Raw genomic sequence first — 20,098 nt, forward strand, 5'->3', positions numbered from 1 at the left:
TGTGGGAGTACCCCCTAAACAGGGGATCAACATCAGTCACTGAGTAAGGAAAGGACGAGTAGCACTCACAAAGACCAGCAGAACAGAGCACAGAACTGATCTCTTAAATTATGTCATAAAAACATAAAAGCCAGAAAAGATAAACAAAGGCATATTTTTTTCTGAGCAATTCTTATGCTCACATTCAAAGCATATATTCACATTTTGACACAACTTTCACCACAGCTCGATCCACACCATTTACTCTCTCCAGTAGGACAAATTTTATGCATTAGACAAAAAATTCCAATATTCATCATGCTACTGCAAGTAACTGAGCCATCTCCTCTGTGATTCCTTAGATCACATCTAACAAAACCAAACAAGAAGGGGAGACACAAGACATCATATTTGAGCGAGTCACATATAAATCTTTCTTAAGAGCTAAACTATTTTCCTTTGTCTTAAAAACAAAGAAGATTTATGGCGAATTTAGTTGTTGTTGCTCACAGGGTCATAAATCTGTCTTAGCAGCCCTTTTAAATATTTACCCAATTTTTGTCCATTTTTTCATTCAGTGTCTAGACTGCAGTTTGGCTTTCACATATCTTTTTGTATTGGCTTTGGTGGGGACAAAGACCTAAAAGACATGCTACTAGAAGTAATTCAGTTGTTATTTAGAATAAATTCATAATAAAATGCATAGGTGCTATGAAATTAGAAATCCATGAAGGTTCTTAACTGCTGATCTCTTGTACATAGTGGGTGGTGCTCAAAAAGAGAGCAAGAAGTCATGCATGGAAAACATTGCCACACATCAGATTTCCCATGAAATATTTGTATCTGGCAGTTGCCAGCACCATACACTACAGAGGAAAATTCCAGGGCTCCAGTGGTATATTTTTGTTGTGCTTCTCTACTCAATAATGGGTTTATGTTATCTCATATAATGGTTCAGATGTTTTCCTGAGCTCCTTTCTAATACACCATTGAATGTACCCTTTATTCTAGATAAGAAGTGCAGGCAAAAAATGTTCAGAAAATATACAAGGTACAAAAAGCACCTTTCCTGTGGCATAATATGCCACATAATATGAAGAATAGTGAAGCCTGATGGAAAAAGTACTTGTCTTTTCACTACACTTTTCCCCCTGGCAGAGCCAGATATTGCAACTAATTCTGAACTTCTGTTTTTTCCACTTATATTAGCCCTAACCCTCATTCCAGGCAAGAGATAACATTATAGAAAATGACACAAGACTTACAATATAATCTCATTTCTGTAGCATCAATTTGGTTAGAAATTTCTCTTTTATTCCCTTTCTATCCCAGCCCTTTCAAGCTATTTGAAGAAATTAATTACATTTCACATAAGGACAAGAGAAAAATAAGATCATTGTTCTCCAGTCTGTGCTAGGGACCACATTAATTTCAAGTTAATAAAAACAATTGAAGCTCTTGACCAAGAAATCAGTTCATTAGTTCCTCTCAAAAAATATATTCACCAATGTGTATGAAAATGAGCATTCAATGCCACTGTCACACTAATAGCAACACTAAGAGCAAAATGAACCTTCATAAAAAGTACCCTTTAAATGCCTTTCTTTTATGATGATGATGAATTCAAATTTTCCTCCATAGCACACAGTTATGTCAGAAAAAGCCTCAGGAACACTCCCTGTGCTACCACAGAAGTCCTTCTCATTTAAAATGGCTTGCAAAAAGCTTCAGTAACTTCCTCACCACACCACCGTGTGCAGTCAGCTGCTGCTGCTTTGATTTTGACTGTGTACATCACTAATGAGCAGTGCTCTGAGTATGCAACAGAGCCACTGGTGTTAAGGGTCTGCATGCCAGGGGCACATCAGAGCAGCACCTGAGCATCAGGAGTTTGCGTTTTGGACAATCTTCCTCTGTGATGAGTGACTGCTTTCTCCCAAGTTCTTCATCTCAGTCTGAGTACATTCCTTGAGATCTCTTGTTCATCTGGGACAAAATTGTTCCATGCTCAAAAGACATCAGGAGAAAAACCTTTGAGTGCACTTCAAAGAAAAACTTCTCAAGACAAAGGGAGTTCTGATTCAGGCAAACTTACATCCCATAAAGAGCACAAATATTTGAGTCATCACGGGGTTATCTCTGGGAAGAGTCTCACTTGTCAAACAGGAGATGTCTAAGCTGCAGACTGAATGCACCCTCACAGACTGAAGGCAATCTTTTCAAGGTCTTCAACAAAGGACTTTACATAAAGACTGGTTATTGTGCAGCTTCACCTTCCCCCTGCTGACTCTGCTGCTTCCAAGCACTGCTCATCAAAACTTGTCTGGCAGGGGCATGAATTTCCCATCTGCATTCGTTTCACAGTGGGCAACTGAGACACCTCCAACTTCCAAGGAATGCAGGTGATCCTTTCATGAAGAAGCTACATGTCTTGTCCCTGTCAAACCTTCTGGAAGCAGCAGCACTGAGTTCCAACTGTAAATCAGGTCTTTCAACACAAGGTGCACTAGGCATAAAGCTTTGCTGTGGCAGGGGAGCCAAGGAAATGACTGTAGAGGATCACTATACACATGACACCTGCCCTAGTGGCAGCTATGAGTCCAATGAAGTCTGGATACCATCCCAAAAACATCTTAAAGTGGCAAGCTAATATAGCATTTTTGTTATCGAGAGTAGATCTCCTGTCCTCACTGGCTCCCAGAGAAGCACAAGGATACTGAGATGCATAATGGTAAGTCGAGAGAGGAACCCTGTACATCCCAAATTCCAGTCTAGGTTCTTGCCTATAAGTTGCTCAGTTTGTACTGCTACATAAGTGGTTGAATGTTTATTCATTGAGATCCACTAAAAATTGTGAAAAGAGGCTCAGGTCTGAAAAGACATTCAGCTTTGAAATAAAATATATAACACCTACAGTAATTCAAAGTGTAAAAAATAACAGTGAACACTTATACTATGGCTGAAGGAATGCTTAACTGGACTACATAAATTCCTAAGTGAATTTAAAGTTATGATTTCTTATGTTTTCCTCCATTGTTCCAAAAAGGAAAACATTCCCATTGCCTTAAATTAGCAATTTTTTTTCATCTTTAAACAAAACCAAAAAAATCAATTGAAAGCAAGCTGAGAAAAAAAATCTCTCCACAAGGACAAAAACATCACTAGGAGAAATCAGCTATGCTCAAATGACTGGCAATAAACCACATTAATTGGTTCCATATATTTTGCATTGACCTAATTATACAATACATCATTTAAAACAAGTTTAGAATTACCTTAAGTTTAAATCAGGTATTGATTCTCTTTTGCCACACCTGAAGTATTTCTATTTCCAAAGCGATTAGCATTATACCTTTAATAAGCATCAAGGTTTGGGGCTGGTTTAGTGGTTCATAGAAATGTGAGATGAATCCAAAAATGAATACCCAAAATCTCTACAGTGCATGAAGTTGCAAATGTTGATAGTAGCATGCAGACACACAACCATTTTGGGTGTAGAATTTCATTTAAAAACCCAGAGGCTATTAAAAATGAAAGATTTTCACACAACAGATCACACACAAGAAAATAACCAAGTACTCAACACAAGTATAACTTTGGAACCTCTGGATTTGCTACCAAACCATTCGCAAACACCTACAATAGTTGTAGTGCTGAAAATATAAGTCAATGACTTTTCTGTGCAAAGGAAAAAAAAACACCAAAAAGCCCCTGAAGAAACAACCCTCCTAAAAGATAACAGCTGACTTGCCAAAGCATCTGGGCTAAAATACTGCAATGTTTATAGTCCCTGTTTGTCATATATGGTACACACAAGCTATATAACCTCCGAATAAATGATTTTGAAGTAAATAGTTATTTACAGAAATCAGTAAATTAGTAGTGAAAGATTAAACAAGGCAACTATACACAGAATAAAAGGAAATTTATTTTAAGGGTAAAGCAGCGCATGCTCTCCCCTCTCCCCCCATCACACAGCTGCTTAAAATATTTTCTGGGTTTTTATTTTTAAGAACAAGGATCTGAAACAAAAAATAGTCAGCTATCATTGCATTTAAATACAGAAGAAAAATTCCTGTAATGTCCTCAGAAAAACTGCACTTCATTTTTTTAGCAGAGCACACTTATACTTCACTGGCTTTGACTTCAGCATAAATCTGAATCTTCAGAGGCAAGATCAGATTTAATGCCTTACATTATTTCAATGCCTATACATGCAACTTTAAAGAACTTCAAATACTTCACCTTGGTAAGACAAAAGTTCTTTTACATCAAAACAGCCAAGGCAGTGATACAAATTTGCTTTGGTACCTGTCGCATTCTAACGACTAAAGGTCATGCTTTAACTTTTTACATTACCATATAACCATAATCAGTCAGAAAATGGGGACTTCATTTCAGAGTAACTATTAATTGCAGTAGGGATTATACATTGTCTCTCAGCAGTACTGCTTTACTACATCTGTATTGAATGTGTAATCTCATATTGTTTCTAACGCAAAGAATACCTTATTTTCTGGTTTTACTGACAATTGCTACTTACTCTTTGGGGAGTAAGAAATTTCCTTTTACACATTCAGTTATGCTTTAGTTGCAGAGAAGAGCAGACATTACTAAAACAATTTCTCACTTAGCAGAATACTTACTTTTATTTTTACCTTTATTTAAGTGCAATGAACAATTACTGTGCACTGACTGCAGAACATTCGCTCAAGGTCTGAGCCATCTGAGCTGTCAGCAGAGTGGTCTGAGAGGTTCACAACACAGGAACCTCAGGAACTCAAGCTACTTAAAAACCTTTTCCTTCTTTCTTTAAAAGTTAGGACATGTTTTGGTGTGAGAAAAAAAACAGGAAAAATATCCATTTTTGGCTCAGTTTTTAGAACTGTTCTGATACATTAATGGAAAAAAGAGACTGAGTATCTTCAGGGTACAATTAACAGGACAAAAAAGAGTAAAGGTAAAGCAGAGTGAAGGGTTCACCAGCTTCAACACGATTACCCTGCTCTTTTCCAAACACCACCACTTTAGCAGCACGTAAAAAGCATTGAAAAGTTTTTCAACCCCTTCCAAAATTTTATAACAAAGGAATATACTTGAATAAATAAGCATCTTCTTTTGAAATGGGTGTATTTAAAACAAATTCATTTCCAACAAGGATTACATCACATCTAGTAGGAAACATCACTTTTCTAGACATCTCTATTATTTTGAAATGTTGTGATCTGTAGTCCTTACCTATTTATAATTCATTTGCACTGGATTATTAATGGCCATTGATGATAAAGGCAATGAACTATATCAACCTTTTAGAATCAAGAAATCCATGGGAGAATTTACATGTCCCATAAATGCCATACATAAAGAACAGGTAAATAAGTTTGAAGGGACACCCGAAAAACTGTAGGAATGAAAACAAACAAGTTCATGTCATGATATGCTGGGGCTTATTCTAAAATTTCAACACTCCCCTCAAAAACTGGTCTTTTCCAAAAGCAGAAAGCCCTTTCCTCAAACACCCACAGGACAGGCATCGATCATTCCCTGTCAGAGAAAGGTTTTCTCTATCTGAATTGTTGTTCAGCCCTTATCCAACTTCATTGAGTTTGAAAGAGACCAACATTTCTCACCCTATAAAAATGCAAGATAGACACTAAGTGCATGACATTTTTTTACATAAAGATTTCTAATCTCGTTTTTTGAAGGGGTATCTGTCCACTTAAACATTTCCCTGTTTCTGAAACCTAAATTATCAAACTCAAGGTAGAGTCAGAAACTGGCCTCTGAGGAATGTGATGCAAGAAAGTACTCAGCTATTGTGCTGAAATTTAAATGTGCTCTGCCCCATGTGATACAGACATAATGCAAGAAATTTTAATTTGACATAATCAAAAATTACTTAAACACAGAACACAGAATTGTAGTTGATTTTTTCAGCCATTCAAACTGACAGCACTGTTACCTCTTAAACTCATTAATCTCTCATTTTTTTCCCAAGATTTCTCATGAAATACAGAGACTTATTTTATGTCCACATAATTATATCTACATATTGGACTTTATTAAAGAAAAAAGCCAATGGCTTAGGATACTACCACATTTACTTCGTTTTTAAAGGAAAAATTGTAGCTATAGGCAGATCAATGCCTGTAATCTTCTCTATACTTACCATGATTGTTCTTGTTGTATGGCTGGATGATTCTGGAAAATAAAAGAACCACAGCATATTAGAATGTTTTCTTTATCCACAAGAGGCCTATGTTCTGATGCTCACCCTGGAGGCTAAGATGCTACTGCTCAGCTACAACAATGAACACATCAAAAATGCAGAGACTGGAAAGCTTCCTCATGAAACAAGCATGAGACTCATCATTGGTCCCAAATATATATGGCATGCTATAATATGCTGTTAACTGCACTCATTTTCTTTGCTTAATTATCCTTTTCTGCAAGAAAATATAAAAATGGAACTAATTCATAATTCATGTTTGAAGAAGTGAGGGTTTTTTCATTTTGTTTTAACATATGGCATCATGAAGGATTAGTTCTGCAGACAAAAATACAGATAGTATCAACATAATTCCATTACTGCTCACATTTCAAAAGAAGTTTTATAAAACTAGACAACCTCTTTTCTGCGAATTTTGAGGTGGATGCTCAGTTTGAAACTGACAAAGCTTATTGAGAAATGCAACAAGCAGAAAAGTTAACTGTTCTCTCTAATATGATAAATCACAAGTCAGCCAACTGAGCTCATGGTTATATTATATATTTATATTTATATTATATTTATATTTATATTTATATTTATATTTATATTTATATTTATATTTATATTTATATTTATATTTATATTTATATTTATATTTATATTTATATTTATATTTATATTTATATTTATTGCAGAGCAATCACTACTAGGCCAATAATTAACATAGATTTCACCCTGCTGTTTAACTCCGATTACTTTTGCTTTTTTCTTTCCCCAAGAACAGAAATCACACTCTCTTTGGCTTTAAATAGTTACAGTTCACATATTAGAGATCTTGTTCTTTTTGAAAGCACTGCAACTTCAGTAACAAAACATAAACAGTTAAAAAACCTGCAAGAAAACTCACTGCTGGTCTGTAAACTGCAAGATGATCCTACCAGCAATCTCTCAGACTCGCTAAAAACTTTGGATAGGACACTTTGGCTATAGAGAGTTCTTAAGGAAGGAACATTTATCAAAACTACATGTTTTTATAAAATGTACACGAATCTGAATCAATTGAATCAGCAGAGTCTCAGTTCTGCAAGTGAGATAAATGCTAAATAATTACTTTTTTTTTTTTTTACTCTTGTCTTGGCTCCAAATTGCAATTTACAGGGTTTCCAGCTAGTATCACATACACAAAGAATTTTTGAAGGATTTTATTATTGTTAAAAATAGTATTAAAGAGAATAAAAGGACACGGGAACAGCTGCATATCTCCTTCTAATAAAAAAAAAAAAAAAAGGTAATTATACTCTTAAATTGGCATTTCTCTTTCATTTTGAGGAGTCACCTTAACCAGTCTGAAGGTTGTCACTGGTAAAATCACTGATAGAAAAAAGGTAAGCCAGTTTAAACATCTCAAACTATTTCTAAACTCCAACATGCAGCAAAAAATCCAGTATCTACTTTACATTTGTACAAATCTTCATCCTTAATCAATTTTTAAAAAGTGACATTTATATCACTAAGGTACTGTAATGTGAATACCTACCTAAACCCAGCAATATCTCAGTTGTGAGCTCCTCTACCAGCCTTCTTTTCCTCTCTTTTTTCACATAAAGGTTATCATACACAAAAATACATTTAGGTCACCGGTTCTCCAGGCAATTTTTAAACTGGTAGTATAAGAACTAAATGTTGTGACAGTCTACTGTTTCCTGGTATTTGAACATATTGGCAGTCTTATAGAGTAAGAGAACACTATAGTGTGAAGAACTCTGTAATCTGTTAAATTTTTATCTTCAGAACAAAGTAATTTATGTTATTTAAACTTTTTTTTTTAATACATCCCAGTAAAATAACATTTCAGGACCTGAATATTCGTGAGAAAACACAGAGACTGCATTAATGGAATAATGAATAACTGAGACAAAGATTCATTCCACTTAAAAGCACAAATACCCAGAAAAAAAAACCCAACCACCTTATCTCCAAGAATACAATGTTTCCTGACGAATCCTGAACTTAGGCAGAGTTATCCACAAAGATAAACACAAGAATGGGGTTTCTTGCCTCTTGAAATACAGAAGAGGTACATTACAGAGCGCTTTCAGTCACTCCCAAAATGATCAAAGCCGACAAACAAAAATCCATATTTTTTATACTGAGATACTTGAAACCTTCCCTCTTACTCAGAGGTGCTGTGCTTTTGGCACAGCTCTATATGCCAAATCTATAAAATCTATGCTTAGCCACGATTGTCCCAAAATACGCAGACACACTCTCATTCGCTTGTCTGTGAAACTGAGAAGTTCTCCCTAAAATGAGCTGAGGAACAAATGAATTTTCCTGGAAATTGTTAAACAGTGTATTTTTGGAAAGAACCTGACAGGCGCTGTTAATGCAGTGCCAGCAGCTGTTAACTCCAGGATATTAACATATTGATAACCTAATAATAAAACCCAGCCAATAAGTGAAAAAAATGCTATATTTGTAAATATTCCTGTTATACCATGCAATGGAATCATTCTCTTTTTTTTGCATGTATTTTTCTTGCTTTAGATACAGAAACATCATCTAAGTTGCCAAACATCAGAGACCTGAGTATATCCATAAATACAAATGTAGAAAAAGAACTGTTTAATAGGTAGATATAGTCAAAAGATTCTAGGATGTAGCAAAGACTAATAATTAAGGTGCCATTGTTACACAGTTTAAACTCTTATATACTCTGATACACAAATATTCAGACTTTAGAACTGAAGAGACACTGATTTTTTTCTAGAAAATAATTACACCCTGACTTGGCAGACTCTGAAAAACACTTCTGCATGGACACACCAGCCAATTTTATGAAAAACATTTAACTAAGGCAACTAAGTTTGCTTAAAAAGGCAATTAGCCACCAAAAACAAAGCGTTGGAAACCTTCACAGAAGATCTGCACACCAATGCAAACTTCAGTGCAGCCTAAGGGCATCAGAGATTATTTAAAACCACAAAATTCTTGGTGTTGAACAGAACAGAAAACAAAACTTTGGATTTTCATTTTTATCTGCCAAGTTCTACAGTGCCTTAGGGAATTGATCTAATCTGGCTCGAATTTTAGTGAAGCTGGCAGCAGTGGACACTTGGTTTATAAGTGAGTTCTTACAGGAAAAGATTCTGTGCAAGACCGTGATTTGTACTTGTCACTCTGTTGGGAACAGAACGACACAGTCTCTCTTGGGAGTTGAACAGGAGATTTTCTCCTCTGGTTTATTACCCCAGATCTTTTTTATAGACTGATATGTGAAGTACAGAAAGGTAAAACTCTTATTGGTTAGTAAATTAACACATCACCGTCATTGGTCAGTGGGGTTCACCACCCCTCGACCTTCTCTTGCAAGAAAACAAGAGACTGACAAACAGCACCTGCAAGGCTGTCTTCTGTCTCTGAGGATTGTTTTAATTCCTCTATGATTTCCCAGGCCACTTTCTCAGGCAATACTGAGAAAGTTATGTGGCCTGCTATTCCACAGGCACTATGCTCCCTGCTTCACAGTTAGCATCCATATGTACTTGTACCACCTCAGTGGGAAGGGAACTCCAGGACAGAGACTGATTCCCCTCTTAAGGTCAATGAAGTGCCAGGGAAGTAGATTGCTCCTCTTTAAGCAGAAGTGGTCAGACACCATCACCACTAACAAGGGTTTACAGTTCTGTGATGTGGGGGAATTTCAGTAAAAACAGCTTCAGTGCTGACAAGATGTTAATAAGTTTATTATTCTGGAGAAACTGATGCACCAACAACAGAAACTGCCTAAGATGCTCCCGTGCACTTTCTTCAACATATTTGAACTCAAATAGAAATAAGTAAGCTGTAGAAGAAATTTCCTCACATTAGCATGTGCTTTACCAACTACGTTGATCAATCAAGTGTTTCTCCCCGTTTCCAGGCAGTAGGACACTATAAAATTTCCCACTGTAAAACCATTTAAAGCTAAATCAGAAAAAGTGCACTGCTTAGGGGTGGTGTAAGCTATGTCATTATTTCAAGTTTACATATTATTTCCCAGCAACATGTTTTGTTTTTTTTAATTACACATCAGAACCCTTTTCCAGCTGTCCATGTGTTATTTGTATATGTGATATTTTTTATTTCTGCTGATAGAAAACTGAGTTACCTGATATTTCTCTTTTTCATGTAACAAGATCATTGACAACAATAATGGATGAAACATGTCCTACTTCTAAGACTTCCAGAATAAATATGCTTGAAGATAATGTGATTTTGACAGGTGGAAAATAAAGGCAGACTGGCAATTGCAGGGCTGTTTAATCCTAGCAACATCTCAGTTTATGATGCTGCCTAGGACTTTAAAGGTTAATTATACCTAGGCTGGACCACCTTATGAAAAAATCTGAGGAAGGAAGACTGCTTTGTTATTTCATCTCCATTTGGGTTATGAATGTTTTGAGTAACCAAACATAATTGTTTTCTTCGTCCCAGTTTGCAGCAACTGAACAAGTGACATTTTTAATTCAAAAGTATTATTAAAAATTAATAAATACGTATGTATGTCTGATACTAAGAATGATTTTTGAGGAAGACTGTTACTCTCTCAAGACAGAAATTTTAAACACTGGAGAAAGAATATACAGATTAAAAAAAAACCAAAAAACCCACATAAAATTATCACAGACCAGACACAGGATCTTTCCAGTTCCACTACCTAAGCATTTTGTGAAGGTGGCTTCCCTATTGCATTATGTGCTAAAACTGTTAAGAGCTATTGCTCTGCAATCACAGCTTACAAAAAATAATCAACCTACTTGACAATAATCATACACAGAATCACTCTGAGTATGAACTCCAGATCTTGAATCCACAGCATGTAATTCAGGAGATAATATGCTGCTAAACCTGTTATCAAACAGACAGGACTCTCTTTATGCAACTGTAATTCTTTAAAATAATAGTAGGGGAAAGTAGTGATTCTAGGAATTAAGCTCTGGCTATCTGTATTGTGGTTTAAATGTTAACTTAATTACAGCATTGTTTGCTGTTTGAACAACTAATTCATTCTGCCAGTTAGAAAAACCAGGGTTACTGAAGTTTCATGGCTACACATTAGCTGTGTATTAAAGCAAGAAACACTGATCCAACAGCAGAAATGGGGCACTTTACCATGAAGTGCCCTTTCCTCCACCTGGGAACCCACATGTCTTGCTCTTTCTGATCCCTGCTGTCACCAGTGTTACCAGCAACATGTGCTGCACTGGTGAGTTCAGGGATGCATCACACCAATTTCTCATAAGCATTCACTTCCTTGGCACAACAAAAGCAAAGTGATCTATGGCACACTCAAAGCAGTGCTTTAAAGCCTGAATGTGACACTAGATTTGTGCTTTTCTTGTGAATCAATGGTAGGCAAAGAAACCTTACAAAACCAAAGGTACGTTTTTGAAAGAAAGGAATAAATGCAGAAGGAATTAATAATAGTCCCTTAATCAATTTCTAATGTACTTTCACCCTGGGAAATAATGCACATTTTTCAAGATACAGTAAGCATGTAAGCATTTCAGTTGAATGGAAATTGTATTTTGACTTTGGCATGACAAAAGTAATTGCTGTCTGTATTTTAAAAAATGCACAACATGCTTAGGAATAGTTCTTTCTCAGAGGAAATCCAAGGAAACCAGGGTTTAAAGAAATGCTTTTGCTCCTCCCAAGCTCTCCTGTGGCCAAATTACACTGCTTACCTTTTCTCACTGAAAAATACCCTGCAGTTTAAGCAGTCATTAGACAGAGAATGGAAGACTGTCCTTTTACTTCAAATAGAGCTCAAATAATTAGAAGATAATTCTAATTAAATTTAATGTACATGATTATCACTGAGACACAAAAAATAATTTTCTCAAATTTAAGAAATTCTATCTAAGGATATTCTTAATATCCTTAAGAATTTAAGGAAAAGATACTTCTCTTTTTTTTTTGGACAAAAATATTTTCCTCCTACTTGCTTATTTTTCACATTAAATCACAATATTATTTGCATCACTGCCTTTGGAGAAGACCAGAGAGGGAAGTGGGGAATCATCAACTCATTGTTTAATAACACAAAAATTTAAATAGGGAAAAAAAAATTACTTGATATATGCAAACATAACTTGCAGAAGCTCAGTTCTACGAATGACTGACAATGTTAGCAGTAACATCCTGGGGTAATTAAAGTCTGTGTCACTTTCCAGGCACATTATTTGGGCTCTGGAAGTTGTCAGTAGCTCATCATCTTCAATATCATCATTTGTACCACTGCAAAAACAAGTGAATTTACTGACCACAGAAATGTAGGCTTTAGAGCATTTTAGTTTCCTAATAAATATTTAAAATTATTGCTTCCAACTGCACAGTGAAAATAGAGAGAAATTGGCTTGTGCAAGTTGCAAAATTTAAATGTAAAAAGGTTGTTAGGTCAATCTCTTGAAGGTCAGAGATGGTTTTAATGACTTTGTATAGAAAGGCAGGACTATCCTCTTAAGTATTTCCTAAAATAAGCATAAAAGCAATATATTTCAGGAAGTAACTAAGAGGCACAGACACCTTTTCATATTCCTTTGCTTTCCCAGTAAATGACAGTAACACAGCATCATTTTTTCCTAAGAGATATATTTTCCATGTTCACATTTCCATCAATACCAGTGCACACATTTGACTGAGAAATCTGTAGCTGAATATTTTAAAGCGTTTCCAGCTATACCAAAGACCAAAGCTATAACACGCATGTCCTAATCAAACTTCAGAAGAAAAACTGACTGTGGAGCAATATATAGCTTTTGTCTCTCACTTTTGGGAAGAGTGAGTATACACAACCCAGAATTAATCATACCTTGTGTTTCAGCATGGAAGAAATGGCAAGATTTCACATAGCAGCTTGTTTGCCACAACTAATTTCTTCTCTTTCAGTTGGAAATCACTGGTATTTTAAATGAGGTTTATAACAATTTTGGTAGGTTTTTGGGACGTTTGGTAGGTTTTTATTACTGTATAAGAGAAAATTTAGGGTTTTCTTTTTCAAAGTAACAGAGCACCAGATGTTTTTTGATATTGATCCATGCTGCTCCTCTGCCACCATAACAGAACATCTCTGTCTCTGCCAGAAAATAGTATTGTGATAATGACAGGCACCCTTGGGAGAAAACAACTCACTCACTGCTGAAAAATTCCATCCTAGAGTGAAAACTCCTTCCCTTTAATGTACTTTCACATAGTGTTATGTGAACTTAATTATACTGAAACTTGTATTATAATTATTTTCTCTGTTTCAAGAAAATTGGACTGACTTGAATTGACTGTGTGTCAGTCAGGCTGCTTATGTTTTCATCTGTTTGTCATAAATTCCCCATGGAAAAATAGGGGTGAAAATAAAGCTTTTCTACTTTACTCATCTCCTGAACAGCCAATAGTATCACTCATAAACACAAAGAGAAGGATTGACCAAGACACTATTTAAGAGAGAAGGTACACCTTTTTGAGATCTTTCTCTGTTTGCCTATTCTTATGTCACCTTCTCATCCTGCCAGGCCAGAGGTGTGTGGGTTCCTAGGAAAACAGACCCTAAAATTGTTGCCTCATTCCTAACTGCTGCACACTTCAGTATATTCCAGAACAGAAATTTGACTGTTGAAAGAATCCTCTTCAAGGCAGCGGGACGTCTCAGACTGAAGCACTTAAGGTATGGCAGGGAAGAGGAGGATCAGGGCTGTTGATTTGAGTCTCTTCAGCTACGAAAACCTGCTTCTTTTATTTTTGTCCACAACATGAAAATGGAATCAACAGGCAGAGACAGATTTCTGTACCTCATTAGTGACGCTGATGCCTTGGACATCCTGTGGATATTCAGGTTCTCATGCATGAAAGGTAAGGAGATGCATGACAGATGAAAGAGATTATTCTTGTGTAAAATACCTCTATCTCATGTTTGCAAATACTATAAGAAAAATTATCATTACTCACCCTGCCAAAACAATAAGCTGATGTGAAATTTGACTACTTGGACACACTGTTGCTCACAGTTAAGCAGCTTGTGGGAGAAAGTAATTGCTTGGAATAATTTCAGACACTGTAATTTAAAGATCAGATTCAAAATATCTAAAGCACTTTACAGTCACACCTAAATCTTCCCATCATCAACTCCAGTAACAAAATTGGATACATGTAACCTTCTGCAACATCGTGATTTTCTGAAGATGGAATTTTCCCACTTGAAAGAGGCTATCTTCACGGCAGAGAACTACTTAAATATCTTATGCTGACTTTAATTTCAGCAGCAATTGAAATGCTGCATCTCAAAGTAGTTAAAAGCTCCAGCATATATATTACACAAAAACTTCTCAAAGTGACTTTTCCAGAACAGCAAAATGCCGGTTCACTGACATTTTTGATTACATTTTACAGAATGCAAGATTTGCTGTTGGTTTGAAAATAAAATGAAATGAAAAACATTTTTCTAAGACCATCAGCAAAAGAATGCCTCCTAATAAGGGACACAAAAACCTACAAGATCCTTTTTCTAGCCACAATACACAGTGCTTAAGCAGAGCAATTTCACTCATGTCCATGACTGACAATAACAAGATCTCACAGCACAACATCCCCATTAGGAAAAGATAAATGAGTTCCCTCATCATTCTCAACAATGATCAAGCAAAATCAGTCAAAAGCACCAAATTCCCTCACCCCTATCAATGCACCTGACCTTTCCTGGAGGTGCATCCATGGAAAGCTGAAAGGGAATCTTGTGCTGCACTGGTGAAAAGCAAAACTCAAGCCAATGTAAGACTTGTATAAGAAATGCTAATCATATTCTCGTTTATTACTCTTATCATTTAACTAAATATTAATGATGTTTCTCATAATCTTCCCCCAATTCCACAAGGAGGCATAAAAAGGTGCCATTTCCATAATGTACTGCTATATTCAAAGCAAATAATTATTAATTTGCTAAAGAAAAAATTCTACCAAAATAAGGCACTCATCTGGGCAGTAAGATTGACTTAAATTATGCTAATCTAAATATATATTTGCACAAGCCTAAGTAACATTTATTTAAAAACTGTGAAATATTGTATAACTTAAGTAAACATATTTATGTGGCTTTCTCACAACAAATTATCTAATAGTGTTGGAAAAAAAGCAAACTTGAAAATGCAGACATTTCCATGCCAATAATATTAAGATTATGAAAATAGCAAATGAGATTTAATATAAGCCCCCTGTGCTCCTTTGTGTTTGCTCATTTCACCAAAGCATGCATTCACTGAAAGGCAGAACCCATCATCTCTGTATCAGGCTTTCTGGATACTGTTAATTGATACAACACAATCAAAATTGCAGCAATCAATAGTATTTTGGAACCAAAAAAGCTTTTTGGTGTATTTATAGTAACAAAAAAACTCTGGGGGCTGGCAAAACCTTTCAGTGCACAAAAAGTACACTGTGGTCAGGGAAATGATACAGAAACAACCACTTCCCAAGATGATGTAGTACTGAAGAGAAGCTGGATGAAATACAAGCAAAAAATATTAAAAATTTATATTTACCAATAATCTGTTGGTTGACCAACTTCTAAATCAGAAGAAATGGAATATGTGCTGTAGAGCCTAGTTACTGCTAGTTTGTTACTTTATCATTGCATTTTATTTACACTTTTCCACATTTTAAAGTGAGTGGCAAGAATAATAACTAAAATAGCCATTTTTAATACTAAGATAGTAATTTTTGCACTTAAAAAAAATACAGATTTCACTTATTTAGGAATGGAACAACCAATATGTTGTTTTCACAGAAAACAGATAAGCAGAAATATCTTGTAAAGCAATGACTTGCAGTTCTCAATACTAATTTTTCAAATTAGGTGTTATTTTGTGCCAATTGCCTTAACACAGCTGACTGTTTGATGCACACTAATTAAAGTAGCTAATGACTGGTTTTACACACTCTTTGAGGAGAACATCCATACTAAGTAGAAGAAAAATTTTACAGATTTCCAAGAATGCCTCCTTACAGAGACATAAGGAGGGGCCTAATCACAATGATTACCTTGAACAAACTCCTAAAGCCTTCTCTGCTGGAGAAATGTACAGGTTGCAGCCAGATGGGCAGTCAGTCTTCTCACAGATAAGAAGTGATAGGACAAGAGGAAATAGCTTCACGTGATGCCAGGAAAAGTTTAGGTTGGATATTAGGGAAAGCCACTGGAAGCACAGTCGAGCATTGGAACAGGCTGCCCAGGGAAGTGGTTCAGTCACCATCCCTGGAGGGATTTAACAGTTGTGGCATGTAGGGTTTAGTGGTGGGCTTAGCAGTGCTGAGTTAAGGGTTGGACTTAATCTTTCAGGTCTTTTCCAACTGAAAGAATTCTATGATCATCTTTACATCCAGGGAAATTAACCCATCTCTCAAGCTTACATGAAGAGCCCAGTCTAATGGCCAGCATTGACGGAGGGGGAGGCCTTTGTCCACATTCTCATGCAGCAACTACTAAACCATTCATGCACAACTCCAAAGGTTGCAGTGGAAAGTCAGCACTTATGGCTCTGCCTACTAAGGCAGATACCTTATTTTCTTCCAGCTAGTTGTATGCACATGGTGCCACCTTGGTCCCCAAAGAGCCTGTGCTGCTGTGAATGTTGTTTGTCTGTGGTGTAATAGCTGCATGCTGAGCAGAATGAAAGCAATCCTCTCTTCTCAGTAACCACTTCTTGTCAAAGGATGCCACGATTCCTATCTAGGTGTTATTAAATGTACAGTAGGTGTTTTCACTGCAGTATACAAGTAGTGTTTGCAATGACAGAAAAACACGATTATGGGGAAGATGATGGATAACAAATCCAGTTTTCTTTCCTTTATTTGGAATACTGCTTCTATAAGCTTGTCTGAAAGGCAATTTCTCTCCTTTCTACCTTGACCTATTCTGGGAAGCATGAAAGCAGACAGACAACTCTTTTGTGAACATCATCTCCTGAACAGTCTATTTGAGAGCCCAAAGTCTGACGGATTTCTACTGTCAATAACCTTATTCAATTACAGAACAAATAAGCTAATAGCTTACAGAAGTTATATCTCAAAAAGAGGTATCAGGAATGCATGCATGCATTTTCTTTTAGTGTAAACATTATATCCTGCTGGATTCTCCTCTTATTTGGACAAGGTAACTGTTTACAGTAGAGTTGAAAAATCTTTCTGTTAGGTAAAGAAAAAAAAAATCATCAATAATGCACAGTCACTTTTCAGGATAAAAAAAATGAAGAATATTTGAGAAAAGTTAGTCTTACCCAGAAATTTACATCCTTTTTGTTTGTTTGTTTTGTTTTTCACACAGCTTTATTCCTGCTGTCAGTTTGCAGTGGGGTGCAATGAAATAGCTGGATACACCAGGCCTAAAAATCACCTCTTGGCACTGCACAGGGTACAGGAAAAAGCCTCTCCTGCACCTCTTTTGCTTCCTCCTCTGCAGGGAGTGGCTTTGCAAAAAGCCAAAATAAAACATGATGCATCTCTGCCTTCAGCAAATATGTTTTATTCTTTTCTTCTCATTTTTTGGTTAATCAAGACCAGTAAGAGAAATGGCAAATGGAGTTTTTGTAAGAGAAGGCATTAATATATCGTTATCCAACAAATAAGCACCTCCATTCATTGCACTGCTGCTATAAACATACCATCCATTATCTTACATTTTCCTAAGTCTGTACACTCTCATTTAATGTTACCTCAGGTACTCACAGAAAGTTTTGCAATTCAGAAAGTTAAAGAATGTTTCTTTTATATTCCTTCACATACCATCAAGCCCATTATGATGGCTGTAGTTTCTTTTCCCCAAAATACTTAATGAAGAGTGATTGGAGGGTGCAAGCAGTCGCTTTGCACTTGGACTTTGAAGGCTTGGTGTTGACCTGATTACATTGGGTTTCACAGCAGGATGTATCTCTGTTTGAGACAAAAGAGAGAGAGAGAGAGAGAGAAATGATATCTACTTGATTTTAAAATAACTAAAATAATCTATTCCACATATGAAATTTACTTCTGATTTTCAGTGAAAAGAAAGTTCTTTCTGCATTTGTGTGTTTACAGGACCTTGAACAACATGAGTCTTCATACACAAAGTAAGGTATCCTCGAAGTAAGAAAAATCTATTTCACTTCAGAGTACCCAAGTTCAATTCCACATTGCAGATATGTAAGGATTTGAGGTTGAAGAGCTAATAAATACAAAACAGTCTGAAATGGGTGTGTTTATATTTTCCCACACTTTCGAGGTTAGTATTGAAGCTACACACCCACAAGTTTTAGCAAGCAAATAAAAGCATTTACTGTAGTGAAACCACCTCAATACCTCGAGCTATTCAGTATTTTCTGTCACAATAACAAGCTTTAAGGGATATTCCCAAACATCAGTCACAAGGCACAGGAGTCAGGGGCCAGGCAGCACTGTAGGGATCTGCAGCTAGAACCACCCCAAAACTGCAGTGGGAAATCTTCCATTCAGAGTAATTACTGGGGAGCTTCAAACATCCCAGAGTATCTAATATGTTTCATGGAGCAAAATTATTTTGGAGAAGGAGGAATAAAGAGGGTAAGAGGCAGCAAAGCACATCTGGCCAGCACATCTCAGAGTGTTTGCCAGGAGCTGACACAGCTGCATGGAAGTCTCTCAGTTATCTGCCAGATAGAAGTGGCAAACAGGAACCTTGGCTGAGTTTGCTGGTCCCTCACTAGGAATTTGCTGAACCAATTAATTAATTCCCATCACACATTTGGCTTCAAAATGCCACCACTGTGTCCAGCCTTGGGTAGACCGAGACTTGTGTGGGAAGTCAGCTGCCCGAGGGCAGGTCCCGTCCCTGTGACACAGCCACAGGGCACCAGCTGCTGGCACTGTGCAGGCCATGAGGAGCTTGCAGCCCAATTACAGCAGCCCTCTGATGACCCCAGGCAGCAGAAGCAGCTGAGAAGGCAGAGGGGCTGGGAGTCAGATCAGCAGTCAGCTGCCCAAGGCAAGTGAGATCAGAACACAAAAATTAAGTAATTTCTCATTTCCAGCCCAGGTTTACGCCTCCTGAAAAACGCTTCTTATTTATAAAGTGGAGCACAGAAACTGAGAAGATGCAAAATCTACAGTGAGACCAGGTATCCAAGGAGAAGCCTCTCCAGCCTCTGCCATCCATGGCTATCTTTCAGAAAGAGAAACCACTGCATAAAGTCAAAGCCCACTGCAATAGCATGTTTTTCCTCCTTCAGGAATGCTCCAAGTCTGATTCCAAGTGCTCGCCTGCCCTGCCTGGAGCTCTCGGTCTCATGGCCTTGGCCAGGCTGTACTGGAACAGTGTGCCAGGAGGAGACAATGCCAACAATTGTTACACTGGAAAAGACTTTGCTGAATTGTTCACCACTGGTTTGGTTGGGGCTCACAGTCACACTCTCCAAGCATGAACACCCTCTCACCAGCAGCCTCAAGAGGGCCAGATAAGAAACAGTAGGGCAGAGAAATAGATGGGCAAGCATTAGAACAGCAGAGAGGGATGGCACAGGTAACCAGTCACTTCAGGGCAGAGCTCTAGATTTGACATCAACAAATTTCCCACCACTTAATTAGGTGAGAACATTTTACTGCTGTTCACTGCAGAATTCATCTGCTTTTCATACCAAAAAGATTTCATGGCATGTCCCATTTTTCTTGCTATGGGGAAAAAGCGTCTCATATTTTGCTTTTTTACTAAAATGGGAACAGAGACATGCTTAATGCTATGAACACCACTGATTGCTAAGGCAAAACTCTAAATTGAAATAGAAATGCTTGTGCTGTTTGCTGAAGGTAATTGGAATTTGCATTCTGAATTGTTCATTTAGCAATCTTTTCCAATTTTCTGAAGGAAATGGTATA

The 20,098-nt window shown here is 36.8% G+C and overlaps 1 protein-coding gene across 3 annotated transcripts in view; it reads right to left on the reverse strand.

The window, feature by feature from the left end:
- The window catches only part of MTA3 (metastasis associated 1 family member 3), a 132,590-nt gene that overhangs the window by 21,823 nt on the left and 90,669 nt on the right, over positions 1-20,098 (reverse strand). For all 3 annotated transcript variants that reach the window (XM_086878452.1, XM_086878453.1, XM_086878454.1), the window contains exons 16-17: positions 17,999-18,145; positions 6,149-6,180 (exon numbers count right to left, since the gene is read on the reverse strand). In XM_086878452.1, coding sequence (XP_086734578.1) covers positions 6,149-6,180; positions 17,999-18,145 — 179 coding nt within the window. The remainder of the gene's footprint in view (positions 1-6,148; positions 6,181-17,998; positions 18,146-20,098) is intronic.

The sequence above is a fragment of the Cyanistes caeruleus genome, chromosome 2 (genome assembly GCF_971803275.1).
Source record: "Cyanistes caeruleus chromosome 2, bCyaCae1.hap1.1, whole genome shotgun sequence".
Lineage (NCBI taxonomy): Eukaryota > Metazoa > Chordata > Aves > Passeriformes > Paridae > Cyanistes > Cyanistes caeruleus.